General features: G+C 33.8%; 1 protein-coding gene and 1 pseudogene across 2 annotated transcripts in view; both read right to left on the reverse strand.

Moving 5' to 3' along the window:
- LOC111506332 (Adipokinetic hormone receptor) overlaps positions 1–23,381 on the reverse strand; it is a 330,108-nt gene that overhangs the window by 16,408 nt on the left and 290,319 nt on the right. For both annotated transcript variants that reach the window (XM_074186182.1, XM_074186183.1), the window contains one exon: positions 19,908–20,049. In XM_074186182.1, coding sequence (XP_074042283.1) covers positions 19,908–20,049 — 142 coding nt within the window. The remainder of the gene's footprint in view (positions 1–19,907; positions 20,050–23,381) is intronic.
- Positions 173–9,284, reverse strand: LOC141487357 (ubiquitin carboxyl-terminal hydrolase 2 pseudogene; annotated as a pseudogene).

Consider the following 23,381-nt stretch of genomic DNA (forward strand, 5'->3'; position numbering starts at 1 on the left):
GTAATCATAGCTGTCTCAAACGACAGGTACCAACCACCGTTGGTACCTGTCGTTCAATACATTGAACAAATTCATGCATTCATAAGATCTCAAAGAGAAGAAGAATGAACAACTACAGAAGCGGACATCAAAATATATTACATCAAATTTAGACTCAATATAGGACATGTTTTACAAATTACTAGTATATGAGGTAAATTGTATATTTGTTATTTTCATTATTTACTCACATATAATATTTCTCTCTTCACATTATAGAATTCACACAAATCTACTGTTTCATAACAACAAACGAACGAAATACCGTATCGTCATGCCTATTAATATCTGTGTGATGTGTGTTCTTAGTTCATTTTAAGTATAGACGTTATTGAAGTCGTCTTTATTATATTCCTGTTCTTTTAAGTTTCAACCCATTACTTATTAGTTAATATATTATATAGATACTCTTTCACTCCATATTTGATTCATAAAATCTGTTTCATTACCATTTTATGTTTCTTCTGCTATGTACCTCTCAGAGGAATCTTCAAAACTACCAGAGATACGTCGAAGCTTAGATTGGGGCATATATGACCAGAAATTAATGTGAAATCTATATTTATGACACATTTGAATCGTTGTATTCATGCCAAGTACCACTATAAGGGTGTCTGCAATATGCTGTGTAATGGCAGCTGTAAGTAGTACCACTGTGATTCGAAAGTGCATATAGATTATAACAACAAGGGGCCACAATGTCTGATGCATAATTGCTCATATCTAATCCTTTTAAAGAAAAGTCGATGACAACATTCAATTTGTCTCTGAATCTTTCCGTTGGAGAGAATTTTTTCAAATGAATTACTAAAATAATGGGAATTTTATGGATTGATAGGGACCTTGTGCATTTTCTTCTTTCTTTGCACCTCGAACACGTTGGTTTTTCATCTCCATCCAGAGTTTCCTCTCTTGTGAAGGAATCTAGGCATTGTGACAAACTCAATTGGTCAGTTCTTTATGGTATGTCGAAAGACAAATCCCAAAAAGGATCAAAGGTTACTGAAGAGTGTCTACAGTGTGAGCACTTCATAGTGGATTTTAATTGACCAACGGAATTGTCTACAATTTTAGAGTTGTTTATGTTTGAATATCTCAGCCAGGACTCTTGCGCTTTTCCGATGTCACTCAAATTTTCGTTAATCTCCGTTAAGATCGGTTTAGGTTTCTCAGTAATTCTATTGAGGTCCTCATGTAAAACTTCTAAAAGATATCGAAGGAATTCCTGAGCGTCTTGATAGGAAGATCCCTCGAATCGAGGGGCCAATTTTTGAATCTGACTTTGCAAGTAAGCAGTGTTTATTACTCTATCTGATGATTCTTCTGACCACAATTCCTTGATAACTTCTGCGAACACTTTGATTAAGACACCTTCCATAGTAGAAATACTAGTATTGATATCTTCCATGTATGTATCATTTTTCAAATATTCCAGCAACCATCTCGTGTTTGATAAACATTGGATTACACTGTTCATGAAACAGGTGTTTCCAATATTTTTCAACCCATTTAACCCAAGAGTTCTCACTGAAGAGTGTATCACTGAACTGATTCTACGTTTGCTACTGCTCTCTTCTTCTAAGTAATCACGGATTGGATGATTCACCCTTTCATTGGATCGGTGAGATAAGGAATTCGAAGCTGAACTGTCAAAACTGAATTGGATATAGCTGACGTATTGAATTTGGTAGGAAAATATAATTCTAGAACTTGATCATATTTCTCAGTATCTTCTGAAGGGAACTTATGGGAAGTAATACAAGAAATATGGGAGGTTTTATGAGGAAACAATCTCTCGTCGTGACTAGGATATGAATATGATTTGGAAACAACGGGATGAAGAAAAATTTCATCCAGTGAATGTAACGATGGAATGGTGCCAAAAACAGAGACTGAGTTACCAAACTGTATGGCTAAACCAATTTTTAACTAATAAAACTAACTTACAAAATAAATGAAAAAATTGCTATTTTGTACTCATTTCATTTTCTCGTTCAGAATGAGAGTGGTTCACTTTTTTTCATCTGTTATTGTTGTTTACCCCTATTTCTTAAATGTATTGGAATTTTCGACTTGTTTGATCATAGTATGTGAGCTCTAGTTAACGTTTTGTAATTTCCATTGAGAACATTTATAAATGAATTTCATTTCAGTAAGTTATTATATACTTGATTGAGGTTCTTGATATCGGTTCTATTATAAATACTTTTGGGATTTTTCTTATGTAGATCATTTCAAGAAAATTTACAACTTTTGGATTTCGTTCTTTGGTCGAAATTTCAACCAAGTCAAAGTCGAATTTATGTTATTTTCTTCTTCATATTTGAACCAGATTGTGATGTCAGTTTTCAAATATTTGTGTGCTTGTATTCGTTTGTGTAGGTATTATTTGGACTGACCTATATACGTACTTTCACAGTCTCTGCATGATATTCTATATACTGTGTGGGTCTGTTTATTATTCGATATTTCAGGTTTTGATTTTGAGTATGAGGTTTTATTTATATTTTGTGATCGATATGCTCTAATCGTTATGTTGTATTTTTCTACTGTTATGTTGGATTTATTGGATAATTTTTGGACGAATGGTCAGGGTATGTATTGTTGTTTTCTAGGGGTATTACTAACATTATAAATAGCATGTTTTTTTTATTGATTTTTCAACGAAATGAGATGGTTAATTGTTTTTTTTTCGAATATTTTTGATTTTTTGTATATTGCCTTTCCAGAGTTCTGGGTGAGTAAGTTTTATGGCTCGGTCAGTTAGGGTCTGAATAACATTTTTTTTTATAAGTAAGTGGTGCATTGGATAAGTAATTCGTGTAGAGATGTGATACGTTTTGGTTTGGTAAACCAGTTTGTACATTTCTCTCCAGAATTGTCATATATTAACGTGGTATCAAGAAAGTTTATTTATGGGTTGGTTTCTTTTTCCACAGTAAATTTTAATCTAGGGTAAAAGTTATTAAATTTGTTTAAAATTTCCTCAAGTTTGTTATTAGGCATATATGTCAAACAATCATCTACGTTCTTTTGAAAAAAATTGGTTTAGAAGTGAGTGACTTGATGACGTTTTCTTCTACATACTCTATTGCAAGATTTGATGTGGTTGCAGCAATTAGATAACCCACTAAAATTCTGAATATTTCTGAAATAATTCTGAAATAATTCTGAATAATATTTATTTTCATATTAAGGGTACGTTGAAGTTGAATAAAGTCCATCTCCACAGACTATATGAACACTATTTTTTGTTATACAAGCTTTCGAAAAATACCTTATTAAAAATATCTACAGAATAAATGTTGAGCAATCATAATATAAAAATAACATTTTACAAAGGACTTACACAATTTGGTTTGAAATATAAAAAAGGCATACAAATTCAAACATACAAAACCGAAAAGTCAAATACAAATGTGACATTGTGTCACCACGTGATTAATATGATATTTGCATATGATAATAGCACCATCTGAGAATAAGTTTACACGTGCATCTCCGTTGTCCTGACAAAAACTAAAGTTTTAGTGGTTTTTTACGGAAGAAAATTTTCAAATTTCCCACCAAAACGACAGTGAAAATACCGTGAACAATTGTGTGAAAATAAAAATCAGTTTCAAATTTTGAGTCAGTGAAAATTTGAATTATATCTAAAACCGATTCATTGTATTGGATCTAAGCCGTAAATTGCAAGCAATTAGCCACATCCGTTAATACAAATGGGTAGGTAATACACTTCCAGAGGCGAGTTAAATCTGATACCAGATTGAATAGTACGGGTGCTTATCATCACTGAATCTTTTTTTTGCAAGAAACGTCCTGTGCCGTAGTACACATAAAATGCGATTTTTCCTGCATGTATGTGTTAACTTCTCAGTAGAGGAAATTAAGATCCTGTGTGAACAGAATAAGGGTTATACATGGTCTTGTTCGGTCTGCAGGAATATTGGTAGTCAGATTAATGATTTGAGGAGTCTTATATTATCATTACAAAAGAATATTAGACCTCTAAAAGCTGAAAATAGTACTTTAAGAACCACTACTGAACCTTCGCCTATTATAGAATTTGAAGATATTATGGAGGAATTAAGTGATCGTAACTCTCGAAAGATGAATTTAATAATATTTGGTTTACCAGAACAAAATGAATCAGATCAGCCTCAAACTCGTTTAGATAAAGATGTTTTCGATGATGTGGAGTTATGAAAACAGTTGATTCAAACTTCCAACAACAAAATTTGAAACCAATTAGACTGGGTGGATTTCATGAGAAAATGAAATCGTCCAGTGAAAACAGTGCTGCAGAATGAATTACCAGTCCTTGATCTGATAAGAAAACCAAAAAACCTGCAAAACAGTCCATATAAGGAAATATCTATTTCGTTTGACCGCACTCGTAGACAAATTGAACATTACAGGAAGCTGAAGGAGGAAATTAATGCAAAAAATGCCGAGGGTCTATAGAAGTATATAATTAAGAATGTTAATGGTAACCCCAGAATAGTTGAAGCTTCAAACTAAATGCGTCCAGCAGTTATAGTAAACCAAACCAACGCAGCATCTTATGTTATTATCAGAATGTGATGGGTCTCAACAGTAAAATTGACTCATTCAACGTAGCTGTCAGTGATTGTGAATTTGATTTGATAGTGTTAACTGAAACCTAGCTGCGTGAGGATGTTTCAAATTGTGAACTTTTTACAAGCGCTTACTGTGTAAATTGAAAAGATCGCAAACTGGAAATGGTGGATGAGGTAACAGGGGGAGGTGTATTAATTGCTTTAAGGGACTTCATAGATTCAGAAGTAATGGATATTAATACATTTAATATACAGTTTCCTTTGATTGATATCTTAATAGTTAAATGTCATTTGGAGCATAAAATATTCTCCTCAATAGCTTTGTATATATCTGATACGATTAGATTAGTTGAGTTTGAATGTTTTTTTGATGCCTTGGAACAGTTAGATTATTTATATGAGGTTGATTCAATTTTTTTTTGGTGATTTCAATGTTCCGAATTTCATCGAAAGGGATGGTAATGATCAAAAAACGCGTATAACCCCCAACTACTTTGACATGCTTGAGTACGGACAATCAAACTGTATAACTAATTACCTGAACAGAATGTTAGATCTAGTGTTTTCACGTTTTTCTTGTTAAGTTACCCATGAAAGTTTGTCTTTTATACCTGAAGATAACCACCATCCTGCATTAAGTATCAAAATAGCTGATATACACATCAAAGAAAATAATTTTTCAAGTTAAACCAATCAAATATCTCATATAACTTTAGGAAAGCAAACTTTCCATCTTTGTATAGAGAGATAGAGGAAACTGATTGGAGTAATTTAGATACGTCCAAGGACGTTAATAAATTAGTCGATAACCTATATTCAATTTTATATGCCATTTTTGAGGATCATATACCAAAATTCAAAAATTTTAGTCATGTTTATCCTAAATGGTTTCATTCTGATATCATAAAGAACATTAAACAGAAGCCTGGATTCAGAAAAAAATTCAGGAAATTCAGACGAGACGAGGATAGATTTGGATTCCAACGTTTGCGTGCTTTGATTAAAAGCCAAATAAAAACCGCATATGATAACTATCTTGCAAACATACAAACAATGTTGTCTAGAGATCCTAGCAGATTCTGGTCATATGTCCACTCAAAGAATAACAGCACGAGAATACCAGGATCAGTAACCTACTTAGGAAATAAATTCGAGAATCCTCAAGATATCGTTGATGCCTTCAGTAATTTTTTCAGTGAGGTATATTCAAAATCTGGCTCACTTTTGAACAAAGTTAGTACAGTGAATAATAATGTTTTTTATTAACCTAGGGGTGGTATTCGATCATAAATTAACATTTGGTAGACATATTTCACAAAAAGTTTCAGAATCTCTCAGAGCTTATAGTTTCATTGTTAGAAATTGCAGAAACTTTCATAATATTAAAGCCATGAAGCTGTTGTATTTCACCTACGTACGTTTGAAGATAGAATATGCAAGTATCGTCTGGAGTCCATTCTATCAGATTCATAACATAGCCATTGAAATAGTTCATAGAAAGTTTTGTAAATTTCTTATTTTCAGAATAGATGGTTCTTACCCTGAGAGAGGTATCAGTAATGATGTCATATATGAACGTTTGAAACTTTTTAGTTTAGAGCATCGCAGAAAATGTGCGTCGCTCATATTTTTATTCAAGTTAGTGAATGAGAGAGTTGACTGTCTTGAAATTCTTGACAAATTAACTTTAATGTACCACGGCCAGCTTGTCGATGGAGTGGAACCCACTGGTATATCAGTATAAATTTACTTATATTATTGACTGTTATATTCAAATATTGATTCAAAAACAAAGTTCGATAAAATAAGGAAATTGTTATTGTCTATAGGGGTATACTGTTTAATTTATATTGATCAGGTAACTGAAAATTTTTGATGATTTCATCCAAATGAAAAGAGTCTTAGATATAAAAATTTTGCAATTGAGCCGTTGGATAAAACTTCTTGATCTTTAGACCAAATTCAAATCAATTTTGACTTTATACTTTTGTTGAATATAAACAGAGTCATAATATACGTTTCAACAATCCGATTCATGGAATAAAATCAACTAATATCAGTAAATTTTCAGTTGTTCGATCAATATGAAATCGTAAGTCTTGATGTTATTTCGCTATTCACTAATCTTCCATTACAATCAATAATTCAAATTATTGAAAATAATTGAAATGACAATGAACAATATACCAATATACACAGAAAACATATTCCTTATTTTATTCAAATAGGTTTTTGAATCAAATATATTTGAATTCAACAATCAATATCATAAGCAAATTTTTGGTACAACTATGGGTTCCGCTTTATCTCCAATCCTTTGTAATTTTGTACTAGATGACCTTTTGACTGAAATTTTGGAGGATTTGGATATTGCCCTTCTTGAATGATATGTTGATGATATATTCTTAGCACTCCCTTCAGATCTAATCGAAAACACTCTTGAATTCTTTAACCCTTCGAATGCACATCTTCAATTCACATGTGAGAAAAAAACTTGATGAATGTTCACCTTTCTTTGACATGAATGTTATCAGATTTGAAAAAAACGTTCTCAAGACTATGTGGTACAGAAAATCTGTATATAGTAATAGGTTCCTTAGTTATTTTTCACAACATCCTTCAAAGATGGAAACCTTAAACAGAGAGTTACATCCGGATTAGGTATGCAACTTCTGAAATGGATAATTTTCCTCCCTCTAATCAAATCATATATGATTATTTCATAGGATATATTCCAAATTCAACCCTAAATTACTTAATATATTTCGAGACATAAAAAATATTAGAATTTCTACTAAAAATTATTAAACAATTCTATTCTTTCAATCCAAAATCAAAACCCCTCTCAGCAATAAAGAAAAATGTAATGTGATATACAGTATTCTATGTTCTTCTTGTAATTCACTATGTGATTTACTATCTGGAAGAATCACGACACATAAAAGTGTTATGTAAACATGAAAGTGTTATGGATTACGTTAATACAAAATTTTTGCAGTTGACAATAATAAAGCCGAGAGGCTATTTTTGGAAATGGTTAACATTAGTAAGTGAAAATAATAACAATTTTGACAAAAAATCAGAAATACAAAATTCAAATCAAATTTTCAAATATATTTCAACTTTTGATCAACAAAATTGAAGAAATTGTGTCAATATAACAAGAAAAATTAAAGATCACAAATAATTTGTTATCTACATTTAAATATCGCTGTATGTGCAAATATCATAATAATCACGTTTTCTCTGGGGCTGTAACAAAATTTTTCAATGTCATACTTGAATTTGGCTTTTCGAATTTGTACGTCTGAAAGTGTATTCATTTTTTATATTTCAAAATAACTTTGGTTGCATAACTTCGGTTGCATTTCTATTTTGTAGATATTCTTGATGAAGAAAAAAATAACTTTTCGAAAACTTGAAAAAGAGAAAAAAGTGTTCTTATAGCCAGGGAAAATTTGTCTGAAAGACTCAACTAATAAGTAACCTATAGTTATAAATATAACTATAGATTATATAGTTATGTCGGGTTGAACTGTGTCTGGAATTTTGTGTTCGACGTTTCAGCTCCCATTTCGTAGCCATTTTCAAGAAATAGTTGTGACTTGACACCGGGGCCTCAATTTGCCTATTCCCAGGTGTCGTCATTAGTTCTCTCTGAGGTATCAATCTGCCTACTCCTCAGAATGAATTGATACTGATAGGTGATAGGTGATAGGTGTTCGGTGGTATTTATATTGGCGGCAGCTACTGTAGTGGAAATGTAGATGCGGGACTTCGGGTGATTACCATCATCGAACGTCTTGGTGGGGGGTAAGCATCGGGAAATTAGGGGTTTTCAGGTAGTTGGAAGTCTCTGGCCGTAATCACGTTTGTTCCGGAAGGAGGTCGCTTTTTGATTTCGATGGCCTCGCAAATTATCCGAGCTTGTAGTGTTTTTGCTGTGGCGATGGCCTTAGTGTTCTAGATCAATCGCTACAGCGAAAACACTACAAGCTCGGATAATTCGGAAATGCCATCGAACACCCATCGATACCTCAGTTCAGTCTAAGGAGTAGGCGGATTGAGACCTTGGAGACAACTCATGACGAGACTTAGAGGGTAGACAGATTGGGGCTCCGGTGTCAAGTTACATCAATTTATTGAAAATGGCTCCAAAATGGAAGCCGAAATGACAAACAAAAAACTCCCGATGCGTTTCAACTGAACTCAACTACTGACCGCGGAAACCTATCCGAAGACATATAATCTTCTACAGATACATCAGTAATTAATATGGTGGAATGTAAGACCCAGACAATAGGCTTATGGTATGAGAAATGAGATACATACGTTTCTATATCTTTCTAATTTTTTAATGAAAATTAGAAAGATATCTAAATGGAACTGTATCGATTGTTGTTCCATGTCTTGTGGCAGGTTCATTTCGGTAATCATTCATTTGTAGTTCTAATTCATATTGTAGAGAGTTTACTTAGAGTCCGCGTCCATTTCCGGACGCGAAATCAACATTGAAATCTTCAAAGCCTACTCGACCGTAAATGTGTGCTCGCATTTCTTGCTCTTGTCCCTACAGTAATATACGAAACTTAACTTAAACCTTCCTCCCAACTTCCGTTCGCCTCGCTCGATCACAATTTTCGTAACGCTCTCGTCACGCATTCACCAGCTTACTCCCCAGGTCAAGCGCGCGTTTTACTTCAAAAGGTATATATATTATTGAAGCAACCACAGGTTTCTCAAACAATAAATAAAATATAAAACACCGTTGGTATCTGTCCTTCGATAAATCGAAAAAATTCATGCATTCACAAGCTTACAAAGAAAATGGAAATAACTACAACTACAGAAGCGAACATCAAAATATATTACATCAAATATAGTGAAAAAAGGTTGGTTGGGTAACAGGATCATTTTTTTCTTAATTTCAAAAACTACATCTCAACAATGAAACATGTTGTGATATATTTTCCAAATAAAGTTTGTGGAGATCAAATCGTTGAAGTGTAGTTTTTGAAATTACTATGGATATCCATCAAGTAACGGCCGAATCAATGAGACATTTTTTTTTCTTAAAAAAACAATTGCCTATATTTCGAATTTATTCAAATTCTTCTTCAAGACTCGAAAAGTAGTTTTTTCTTTTTTTTTTGGGAAAGAAAGTTTTTGGATTTCTACTACTCCATCTGTTACTTCTGAAAGTTACTTCTTTGCATGATCTACACATCCATGTATAGAGTTACTTATTTTCAAATTGATTAATCCTTCCTTTCTTTGGAAGATTCTCTCATCCATTTTTTTTGTATCAGATGGAGTAGTAGAAAGCCAAAAACTTTCTTTCCCAAAAAATTAATCACTCCTAAAAATATAACCCTTTCAAATCAAATAGTTTTTTCTTGTTGGTGATATTACTATTTTGAAAACCATCAGACATATTAGATACATATTAAAAAAAATAATTAGAAACATTGCAAAACCACCAAAATTTCCGAGACAACACCAACACAAAACGACATAAAACAAACAAACTAATCAAATCAAATATAGTCTTGATATAAGACAATTTCGTTTCCCTGTGCTATTTACGAATACAGAGTAGGCTGGATATTTGCATTATGTGATGGAATTGTGGAATTTTACTGTATAATAGTTTTCTTGAGCGTGGTCATACTATATTACTTAGTATAAACACGTCAGATGAAGCTTTTGTATAGTCAAACACGTGTTGTGGTTTTTAAAACTGTCCAGTGAAAATCTCACGAAGAAGAATTCTTCGAAAATATCTGCACTAATTTTTTGTTTACTGTTTCCAACTATACAAGTCATTGGAGCAAAATTCTCATTTTGTGAAAATTTTCCAAATTATTTTAAGAAATGAAAACTACCTGTTAACATGTCCATTCTGAATATATAATTCTATTTTATTCAGTACATTTTTCGATATTTACATTTTGGTTGGATATAATCTTAATGTGTGAGTAATTTCCTACCATCTTTGAATTCATTTGCCAAAAATTATATTTTACAGACCCTGAAATAATCAACTTTTTATATTAATCAATGTGGGTTAGCTATATTGTTCAAGATTAGCAATACAATAGAACGTCTAAAGCAAATGAACTTTAAACGCCCACGCATAGCCCACTGACTGATAAGAAAACAATAGAATGTTTCCAGAAAGTAGAACGAATATCATTTGACCAATATTTTGCAAAAACTATGTCAACCTGAGGAGGGGAAGAATTCGAGAGAATAAACACATCGCAAGCTGGAAAATTATCTATCATATAACTACTGAAGATATTTGTTGAAAAGCACATTATTTTAACATATTCAACGAGAACGTGAAAATTGAAATTTTAAAAGAGAAATGACAAAAAACCATAAGTTTCAGCGGGAAAATTTACTTACATTATTTTTCATTGTTGTAGTGATTCACGTGCGACAAAATGTATATCCGTTAGGAGTTGCTAACGACTAATTATCTGAGTTTATTTCAAATTTACATTATGAGGGACATTCTCACATTATTTGGGACTAGAAATTGAAAGAAATAGAGTTGACAGATGCGTTCGGAGACGTTTATTGTTACTCATCAGTGTTACAAGGTTAAAGAACATAAATTATGAACAGAATATATTCCCAACTCCTGTGGGTTCATAACTTCTGAAACCAAACTGCTTCCGCTTCAAAATTTTGTTTCCTCTGTGTAAGAAATAGGTATGAGTTCTACGAGTTTTCCAATTATTTGTCCCATTGAAGATATTGAAAGTATAGGACTGTATGGTTAAGACTTTGTCACTATTTTTCGGCCGTGGATTTCTGGATTTTTTCCTGACGTTTCACTGGCGCGAGTAACTAGCTTCCTCAGAGGTTTACGAGCTCTGGCTATTGAATAACGAGACTGAGCGCCTAGAGGGTGCTCTAGAGGTGTGGAAAATTAATATTGCATTGGGCATCTAGAAATCCTCATTATTCACGTACCAAAACACATTTTCGTCATTATCATAGTATTTGTACAGTAGCGGTTTGAAACGAACGTGCAATCGTTGCAAGAGGTTCCATGGGGATAATTCTCTATCTCGTGCGCGTATTTTTGAGTGGTGTAAGCGTTTCAGTGAGAGCCGAGAGAGCACTGAAGGTGACCAGCGCCCAGGTCGCCTCGTCACTGTTTCAACTCAGAAAACAGTGACCAGAATCAACCTAATTGTGCGTGAGGATCGTCGAATGAGCATCCGGATGATAGCCAAGGCTGTAAACGCTGATGAAGAAACAGTTAGAAAAATTGTATACGAAGAACTACACATGACAAAAGTCTGTGAAAAGTTGATGCCGAAAAACCTGACTCCTGACCAAAAGCTCTTGCGTCAACAGGTCTGCTCAGATTTCTCGGACTGATTTAAAACACTATTATTTGCGTCGAAACGTGGATTTTTCAATACGCTGTTGGAACAAAGCGGCAATTGATGCATTGGAAGACGCCCGAAACGCCCAGAATAAAAAAGAATGTCCAAATTAAAATTTAAGGCAATATTGATCGTTTTTTTCGACATTAACGGTATTGTGATGACTGAATGGGTTTCAAAGGGTTAGACTGTCAATCAGACTCATTATTTGTCAGTTTTGGCAACACTACGAGAACGAGTTCGTAAGAAACGGCCCGAATTGTGGAAGAATAACCCGTGGATTTTGCAGCAGGACAATGCACCTGCCCATGACGCGATATTTGTGAAGCGGTATTTGGTCGATAAACACACTTCAGTGCTCGAACACGCGCCGTACTCGCCAAATTTGGTACAATGCGATAATATTTGTTTCCGAAGATAAAATCTGCTTTGAAAGGGACTCGATTTGAGTCGATGGAAGCGTTAAAGCTAGAAACGACAGAGCTCCTGAAGGTACTCACCAAAGAAGTACAATTAGTATCATAGATATTTCATATGACAAGTATTCTGCAAATACTATGTTTTCTAGGAGGGAGGGGGAGGAGGGAGGATTCGAGAAAATAAACACATTGCAAGCTGGAAAATCATCAATCAGAAGTGTTGAAAATATTTGTTGCAAAGCAAGCTCATTATATAAACATATTCAAGGAGAACGTGACTATTGAAAATTAAAACTAAAAAAGAGTTATGACAAGAAACCATAAGTTTCAACAGGAAAATGTACTTACTTTACTCTCCAGATTTGGCACCGTGCGATTTTTTTTGTTTCCGAAGATAAAATCTGCTTTGAAAGGAACCCGATTTGAGTCGATGGAAGCGTTGAAGCAAGAAACGACAGAGCTCCTAAAGGCCACCACCATATTGGTGTCCATTTTCACCCCCCAACAAACTTATCAAAGCAGACAGCGGAATTGTGTGATCTGACATTATCTTCTTGGAGAAAACCGATGCCTGGGTTTTTGTGGCATTGAAATAGAACCTGGTTATATTTACCCCAATTCGAAATCACTTCTAGATCCTCATTAAGATATGCAACCTCCTGCTGCCGGTGAAGTTATGTCTCCGTTGCCGATGTCCTGGAATCCAAATGAAATGACAAGACAACGCAAGTGTCGTCAGCAAAACTGACTTCACTTGCGTTGACACGGTCGCGGCTTCTGATCTAGCCGTAAGTTCGAAGTCTGCTGGAACTGCAGCATTGTCTGGCGAGAAATTGAAAAGAAAAAAATACCAAAATCTTGGTAACAACTATCTGTTCCATCCAGTAGATGTTGAAACTTTTGGTGTTTATGGCCCGGAGTCTCTGTTATTCGTTCATGAACTCGGAAGGAGAATAGGCCAAGCAACGAAAGATCACCGTTCTACTTCTTTTTTGATAGGAAGAATCAGTATTGCTATTCAACGTGGCAATGCTGCTTCGGTCCTTGGAACTATGCCTCCTTCACATAATTTTGATGAGATCATGCATTGTCCTAATTTCAGTACGGAACTGAAACCTCTTCGAAACAAGCTGAGATATGTGGATATTCATGAGTCTCCTATCAAGGTTAATTCACAAGTGATTGATCCACCTTCTTCTTTTTCAGTGAGGTTAGTGGACTCAGGTCATTCTTGTCCCCCAAATATGAGTTGCAGTCCTCGTAGAACTGGTTTCCTTTCAGTGGAAGAGCTTCATGGCCACCAAAGAAGACTTCCAGTACTGCTTCGATCAATGGAAAAAACGTATGAAAAGCTATGTGGCAAGGGCAGGAGAGTATATTGAAGGAGCATTTGAATGTAGAATAATTTTTAAAATAAAACCCGTTTTTGTAACCAGTCTCGTTATTTAATAGCCGGAACCCGTATATAATATGAGTTAAAATCTCCAATGACAGTCATCGAAGATAATGACTCAGGAAGTATGAACAGTCCTAAAAATCTATCCACAATTTCTCTCCAAACTTAAATTACCTACTGATTATCTTGTAATGGAGTTAAAAACTTATTTAAAACAATCTATTGTTTTTTGATTTCGTTGATTTCTCGCAGCAGGCCAATCCCTCAACGAGCTAATAGAAATCTAAAGAAATAAATTCTGGGAACATTATTGCTCCTGCAGTATAAGGAAAGGCCAGTAGTTAATAAATACGCAACAAATGAAGGAAATGAAGTGATGCTTGAAAAAGTTGAAAATTCTCATCTGAATACGAGGGAAATTGCAAGAGAGTTGGGTTGTAAGTCATATTTCCATGAACAGAATGTTGATCAAAATTAAAGTCCATCCATACCAAACTGAATTTAATCAAGAACTCTATAAAACGAATTATGATACTAGTGTTCGTTATTGCGAAAATTTATTGAATTTAATTAGCGAGGACTCGAATACTTTGACATATGTGTTGTTTTCTGACGAGTTCACATTTAAAAGTAATGCCATGGTGGATAGACATAATATGCACTATATCTCAACAGAGAATCCCCATTGGATGAGAGAAGTCGATAACCAAAACAGATGGTAGGTAAATATTTGGGAGGCATAACCGGGAATCAAATTATAGAATCATGGTCTTTGATGGTCCTCTGAATAGAGAAACTTTTTTCTACGAAATTATTCAACAAATTTGTTGGAGTTTGTTCTGATTGACACAAGGTATGGGTTATATAACCAACATCATGGCGTGCCTCCCCACATCCAAAATAGGGTGGGGAGGTTCTTGAACAGGTGGCGTAGGAATGAATGTATTGAAAAAATTGACCTATTCACTGGCCAGCACGATTCCCAGACCCCACGTCCCTAGATTTCTATCTATGGAAATATATTGAAAGGGAAAGCTCTATCGAGAGATACCAACGACAACAGAAGACATGAAGAATTGGATTAGAGAAGTTTTTTGATCTATTTCAAAATCAACTTTGATTGGAGTTCGGAGAGAAACTTTTGATTGAATACATCTATACATAACTCGAAATGAAAGATTTTTGTGCATTCATTCGTCACAAAATTGTTTGTATTCATTTTGTGACTTGTTTTGTCCAGCACTTAATGAATAAACCATATTTACAAGTGTGAATCAAAAATAATGAAAAAAAAGATTGATGTTTGATAATGAATCATTTCCCACCACCCTGAAAATACTAAGCGTATTTTCAGAACTAGTCATCGGAATCAGACATGATTTAACTAAAGGTCTTTTGATAAGACCTTTTGTATTTTTCACAATAGCAGTCGAGGGACCCCGTCAGTACCTAAAATCAATTCAGTTACTTGGCCCATTAGCCGATCTAAAGGATTAGCATTATCATTTTAAATAGCAACCATGGTTCCCGGAGTAATTGTTTCAAGTGGTTTAGTCCATTTATATCTTTGTTGTAGGGTATGTGAGTATTCAAGGCGCCATCGTTTCCAGAAGTCACAATGAAGTCTTTGTCATAATTGCCATCTATTTAAACGATTGATCGTCAAATGAGAGACATCAGGATCAGGTAAAGCTGAAATAGGCTCTAATGTCAGAAAATGAGCAGGTGTAAGCACTGCCAAATCATTAGGGATTACGGTGTTGAATTCCTCATATGTGAGAAATTGATTGCGTTTGAGATGAGTTTTGAAATATTTGATGTTAGCTTCCCAAATTCCGCCAATATGAGGAGAATAAGGGGGATTGAAATGCCATGAGATGGACTCAGATCTAGCGGATTTTGTAAATATCTGACGTAAATATGACTCACTCCCTATAAAATTAGAACCACAATCTGAGTATATGTTCAAGCAGGTACCCCTTCGGGCAATAAACCTACGTAAAGCAGCCAGAAAGGCCTCGGAGGACATATGAACACCATATTTACAAGCGCGAATAAAAATAAATAAAAAAAAATGAAAATTTTATGTTTGGTAATGTACCAACTACCTACTCTGGTATGACCTTATGTACAGGGTGTGAAAAAACTCATGAAAAGGTGAGTTCAAGTTTTGTTTACCCCTGTATAAAAAAGTGCTGTTCGATAAACTTATGAAAACGAAATAAAAATACATTATCCACAAGGATATTTGATTGAAAAATGTCCTCATTCAATTCGATCGAGTGAGGAGATGTTCTGTGTTGAATAAACCTATTCTTTGACATACATTTCACTATTACTTCTGAACCATCCGGAATGAACCCATATTTTTGAGAAGTACTCTGCCCAAGAAATTCAGTAGAGTGAAAATATTTGGAGTGTTCCTATTGAAGTATGGTCTGTCACACATTTATTGGACATCCTGTATATTAGTAATGAAAATTAAAACATAGTCTTCAATAATCACCACAACTTTTTTCTGAAACATTTTCTGTACCTTCAACTGGGAAGCAGCTATCGTTGATACACTCTGTACATTGTTTTTCATTCAGTATGCAGAGTCATTTCCTTGGGAATTTCAAATAAGTCATGTATGACATATATTTTCAGTATGAAGATTTATCCATATTCAAAATGGTCACAATAAAATCACTGTAGCAAATTTTATTTAATTGAAATCACTGTCACAGTCATGTTTGTTGTACACTTGATCAATCATTAATGCATTCTCCGATGATACAATATGTATATATTTACATAAAAAATGTTCTAAAGACTATAGTACTATCACAATTTGAATGGGATATCTGAACATGCAGGATCTAAAATATTATCACATCGATTAATCAGAAGATAAAGAGGTACATTATTTACAAATGGAACTGCAGGAAGAAAGACATTTCAATTCAATTTGTGAGCCATGTGAAGGGGTTCAAGTTTGATCAACAACGCTGTATTCCTACTTGGCTAACGAAGTGCTCTTATGTCATCCATGAAAAAATTTTTCAAAAGGTTCAAATTAAATTTTTCCTTGAGGAAACATATTTTCCTCTTCCGAAAATTAACACCAATACACATATCCTCATTGGGTACCACCAAATTATTTTCTCTCATAGGCAAATTTTCGATACCTTGGGTTATATTATTTCAAATGTTGTAGGGATCTCAATTTTTTTAATGAAATATAGCTCATGTTACTCGCTGCTAATGAGTGTAAAGCCAGTGTTTTCCTTCATCATATCGATTTAGATAAGTACAAATACAAGTTTTTGTCATTGAAAAGCAACATAAATAAACAAGATTACAATTTTCTGATCCATGGGATATCTGAGTCAGTAGAAAATGCAACCAAACCTTTTTATTGAATGCGTATCAAAAAGTACAATGACAATGTACCATCATGAAGTTTATTTCTCATATTCCTCCAAGAATTTAAATAATGAAACTTCCTTCCTCCTTCTCTTCTCCTTCCCCTTAGGACTCGTTAGACTAATGGAAAATTCGCAATCTCTTACTGAGTTATCTCTTGAAAAAGGAATCAGTCGTACAAATGTGTTCAAGATCCTTCATAAGTACAAATTTCATCCATATAAGATTAGACTAGTTCATGAATTGAACGAAGATGATTTCGATAGACGTACCGAGTTTTGTGAAAGTCTCACTGAACGGGTCAACTTCCATCAGAAATTCTTGTATGAAATTTGTTTTTCGGATGAATGCACGTTTAGTTCGAATGGAGAGGTGAATCGGCAAAATTGTCGATACTGAAGTGATACGAATCCTCATTTATACCGTCAAGTTCATTCCCAACGACCTCAAAAACTGAATGTTTGGGCAGGTTAATTTGACTGGTGATAAACATTTGGATATGTTCGAGAATCAAGTAGTACCGTGCATCAATAGGGCACGGTGAAGTGGATATGAATTTATTCGAAAACGGAATATTTTTATTCAGCAAGATGGCGCACCTCCTCATTATGTAGCTCCAGTAAGACAATTTTTTGAAGATCATTTTCCTGGTGGCTGGATTGGCAGAAGAGGTCCTACAGAATGACCACCAAGGTCTCCGGATCTCATTTCTGTAGATTTCTTTCTATGGGGTCATTCAAAGTCTAAACTGTATGAGATAGAATCAACAACATTAGAAGATTTGAGAGAGAATATCTTGAGGCATTGCAGATTAATAACTCAACCAGGTGAGGGCGACAATGGAAGCTCGTTTGTACCATTGTATGGAAATTGGTGGAAACGTTTTTGAACATTCACTATTGCATTTTTCTTTTCTCATTGTTCAGTCATCAGACTTTGATGAAAGAATTATTAAAAACCCCCTTTTTCTGACTTATTGCTTCCATATTTGTCTCTAGAACGAATATTTCAAAATGTGGCCCCCTATATAATTGTTGACCTTATTTTTATTTTTCCTGCAAATCATTGTTTCAAAAGTTATTCAGGGAGGCTCGTTTTCAATTCAAATATGCACATGATATAATATGAGCATATGATAATATGAATCAATATAGGGTAATCCATTAAAAAAAAATTGGTGACATGCACTGGGGGTGCGATAGGGGAAGTAACATCAAATGTAAATGTCTCAAAATGTGTATCCCTTTATACTTTTGTTGACATGTTTTTTAATTTTTTCCTGAAAATCATTGTGACGAAAGTTATTCGGGGTGGCTCGTTTTTAATGGAATGCACTGTATAATTAGCTATCGTAATATAATGTAGACTGATCTGATAGTCAACTCTTTCAAATTATGGTTACTTTGATAAGATATGAAAAAATCAAACGAACAAACATCATACAGATATTGCAGTGAATGGCTTGTCTGAAAATCACAGCTCTGAAAGTAACGCTGAATACTCCATTAAATACTCCTGTTCGAAGAATATATGAAAGTTATATATTCCGCAAATGATTGCAGCTTTGAATTCAGTGTGTATCAGCCAAATGTAATATCTTTTTTTTTCAATTATTGTTCATTTTCACAAAATTTACTGAAATGTTCTGAAATGCGATAATTTTAGGTTTCAGGAGTAGAATTATATAGTCTACTAACTATCATGAAGAAATGATTTTCAATTGTCTCAGAAGTTCCAAGGCAAATCAATTTCCAACCATTATGAATCAATATCAAAGTTGTCTTGTTGAATTGATCTTGGAAAGATGTATATTTTGTTTCTCTGATCTTCAAATCTGTTTAAAAATGATTTTTTCAAAAATTTTTCTATTGAACTATTTTTTATCAACTTTCAATAAATTCACCAAGTGATCAATGGAAGTTTGGTTCACAATTGGTGAAATTAGTAGAGAAATGAGATTTTCCCATAGTCAGCTAGTAACACGGACCGATTTCCTTAAAACTAATATCTGAATTTTTCTTACAGTATTGCTGTTCAAACGTGACATGTACTTTTCATTAGTTGGGACACCCATTGTCTAATATGATATAAATTTATTCGAAATCCCTGAACAACAATTATATCAAGCAACAAAAAGCAGTTACCACCCGAAGAATATTGTGGATACTAACAATCGAAACGTCGTGAAGTAACTTGGCTTGGAATATTTCAATTTTCATTTCTTGTCAATGATTTTTAATTTCCATCTTGTGTTGATAGTTCAATTTTTTGATTGTCGCTTGTATTTTATTTCATTGTAATTTCAGTTTTTTTTGCTTGTTATAATTGTTATATTCCTGCTATTTTTGAATTTTTTTTTATAGATTCTTTCAGGGATTTCAAATCAATTTATATCACATTAGACAATGGAAGTCCGAACTAATGAGATGCATCACGAAACATTGTCAACCACCTTCAAACAAATGACATATACTTTCAGCTCCTTATCCGGAACAACTCACAAATTTTGCTTATTTTGTAATGCAATTCCAGTTGCAAAAGGCTCTACAGTGCTACAAGCATTTCCATTGGCAGGCAAATCTGAGGGCGAAATGCGAAGTTGCGTGGAAGTTGGAGTAAGCATAGTGGGATGATTGCTGTTTGCTCTAGGCCTCACCTTCAGTCCCTTCCTTCTGGCGCGGATGTTGAACACCCCGTATACGACGGGGTTCATGCAGGAGTTGGTGCAAGCGAAGAGAAAGAGGGCTTTCTGGATGCGCTGGTCCACTTCCAGAGCAGTTTCTCTGTCGTACCAGTACCTGCAGAATATTGTGACTTTCAGTAAGGGGTATGTGAAGTTACAGTTTTACATTAGCATAAAAGTATATCTATTAAATACCTAAAGTGAGAAGTGAGCTAAATTTGGCATGCTTCAAATTTTATTATGAATCTAGGAAATATCTCATTGCATTTTCGATATATTCCAATGTTCCACTTCTCTCATCGCTTCTGTATGTCCAGAACTTAGAATTTCTCAATTCTGCATAATAGTGAGAAAAAAATTTCCTCCTTGGTTATATGATAACCCAAGGCAGCTATGAATTGTTGCATGTCAAATTGAAACGGTACAGTTTCCATGTTGAATACGCGATGTCGATGATAAGCGCGCAACATTTACTTAGGTCATGAAAAGGTTTGCCGGCGTTTCCATGACAACCAAACACTCTACAATGATTATTATTGCTGTCAGTTTGCCAAATGCGGTTTTAATTCAAATTTAGATTTCATTTTGTTAAAAGTTAAAAGATCTATATAAGTAAAACGTCAATATAATTAATTGAAAAATAGGTAAAAATTCAAGTGACGATGGTTTAGAGGTGATGTGTACTACCTCGCCTGAAGTTAGAGTGGTGGCAGCTAGTATAAGTAGTGATTTATTTCCAGAAAAATCAAAGAGACTGTACATTAATGCATATAACCAACTGAAAACATGGTGTGAAGAAAGGAAATTTGCTAAAGTAACAGAAAACGTTTTATTAGCGTATTTCAAAGAGAAATCTGAAGGAAAAAAGGTATCGACATTGCGGGCAAATTATTCCATGCTAAAATCATCACTTGCAATAAAAGAAAATATTGACATTTCAAAGTTTTTCAAGCTTGTAGCATTTTTGAAAACAAAAAATCAGTAATTATAAACCTAAGAAATCAAAACTATTCACAAAGGGAAAAATTGACATATTCATAGTTGAAACTCCTGATGACGAATATTTAGCAAAAAAGGTATATTTTTTTATTATTAGATTGTGTTTAATTTTTCAGTGGAATGACATTTAGGCTGTTATGGTAATTGGTGTTGTCGGTGCCTGCAGAACAGATGAATTATGCAATATGCTCCTAGACGATTTAGATGTTCGCGATGATATTATCATAATAAATATTCTTAATTCAAAGAACATAACATCAAGGAAATTTGTTGTTGTTGAGCTACAATGGGTTGATGTTATTAAAAAATACTTAGCTAATAGGCCAACTGACATTACAAAACTATTTATTTTATACTGTAAAAGTGAACATATTAAACAAAATATTGGACACAATACTACTAGTAAAGTACCATATGTCGTGGCTAATTATCATAAATTAGAAAATCCTGAGTGTTATACTGGTCATTCTCTAAGACGTAGCTCGGCAACACTTCTCGCAGAAAACGGAGGAGACTTACTAAGCCTGAAACGGCACGGTGGGTGGAAGTCGGCTGCAGTGGCTGGAGGACATATTGAGGAATCAATAGCTGATAAGAAGAGAATCGCCGAATTAGTGCAAAAATGTGATTTACCCAATGAAGCTTCAAATATAACTTCTTCTGCAAGTCAAGGTGCTTTCTTAGAAAACGTCCATGTTGAAGATAATTTAGTGGAAAAAGGTACTGGATGCGTTCCAAATACGAGGATTGTTTGTAACACAGAAGTGAATTTACCTGGTCCAAATGTTAGTTCCATTAATACAAGGAAATGCTGGAATACATATGATTTATCACAATTGTACAATTAATTATAATTTCAAATAATTTTCAAGCGTATTTCCAATGTTCAATTTTCTACTTCTAGTTGATAATTAAGTTTACAAAAGTTTCTGTAAACATCTTTAAAATTATAGAATTGTTCTCATTATTTACCTAAGTGTTTTTTTATTATCATTATTTACCAAGGGCGAGAAATATTAATTCTCGTTAGGGGATTGGAATGAATAATAGCAATTTCTCAGGTTTGTAGTGAAAAAACAATTGTTTATTTTCACATTCAGATAAGTACTGGATAAAAGTAGACTATTATTGTTAATTGAGGACTGGAAAGATTCATCACCTCATGAAATTTGTACTGTTTCCTTTCTTTTGTAGGAAATGCTTATGCCGTTAGCTATTGAAATAGGTGGAGCATGTGGTCAAGGTTCAATAATTGATTGTGTTTGAAGTTAAATTTGGACGCTACCCAATTCTTTTCAAAATATTACTCAGATCTTGTCTGAAAAGGGAAAACAAGATACAAACAAAGTTGGTGTACACTTCGTGTAATATTTCATCAATTTTAAAAATCACACATCAACATTCAATAATTACTAAGGGAAGAATCTGAAGTCAAACAAATACTTTCAATAATTACAATATAATAATAGAACATATCATGACATATACAAAGAAGTAAATTATATTCATACAAGCAATTCCGTGGAAATTGGCATTGCTATATTGAGTATTACTGGAGTATTTTCCCAACAACAAATCATTATTCTTAACACTTCGACACGTGTTTCGATCACCAAGTGATCATCTTCAAGAGGAAGCTTAAAACTGTTTTGATCTTCCTCTTGAAGATGATCACTGCGGAAAAATAAAAGTTGTTGGCCCAAAAAAACAAAAACTCTTACTTTGAACAAGTCGCCAGATGGAAATTATTTGATGATAAAAGTTAGTACTATTTTAGGAATATATGGAGCATGCCGTCGTGAAGAGCTGTGCCATTTATTAATAGAAGGCATTAAATCAATCGATAAATTATTCATTGTTCAAATTCCAAATTCAAAAACGTTCTTTTTACATTGTTGGGAAAAAAATGACTATTTTGATAAATTCCTTGCATTACGCCCTTCTGTTATCAATCATCAACGTTTTTTTTTCTGAAATACTCAAATCATAAATGCAGTGCTAACCTAGTTGGTATAAACACGTTTGGGAAAATGCCCTCTACCATTTCTGAGTTTCTGAATCTCCCTGAACCAAGGGAATATACAGGTCACTGTTTCAGAAGGTCTTCTGCTTTTTTGCTAGTAGAATCAGGAGAAAATATAAGGGATATTAAGAAGCACGGAGGATGGAAGTCTACAACAGTGGCTGAGAATTACATCGATCAATCTATTCCTCATAAAGAGGCTATTTTTGAAAGAGTAATTCTAACAGCTAGCTTCAGCATTACAGCATCGTCCTCTTCACTTCAAGAATTAACTGTTAATGCCCATGAAATTGTCAACTCAGATAGTTCGAATATATTACAAGGCTCTTCAACATCGTAAGTTATCAATATCAGCAGTTGTTCTAATTGTACTTTCATTAATGATGTTCATAAATGATAATAATAATGTAATTAATATATATAAT

Source organism: Leptinotarsa decemlineata, unplaced genomic scaffold (assembly GCF_025532065.1).
Source record: "Leptinotarsa decemlineata unplaced genomic scaffold, Ldec_3_MD MMD2_tig00078422_RagTag_RagTag, whole genome shotgun sequence".
Taxonomy (NCBI): Eukaryota; Metazoa; Arthropoda; class Insecta; order Coleoptera; family Chrysomelidae; genus Leptinotarsa; species Leptinotarsa decemlineata.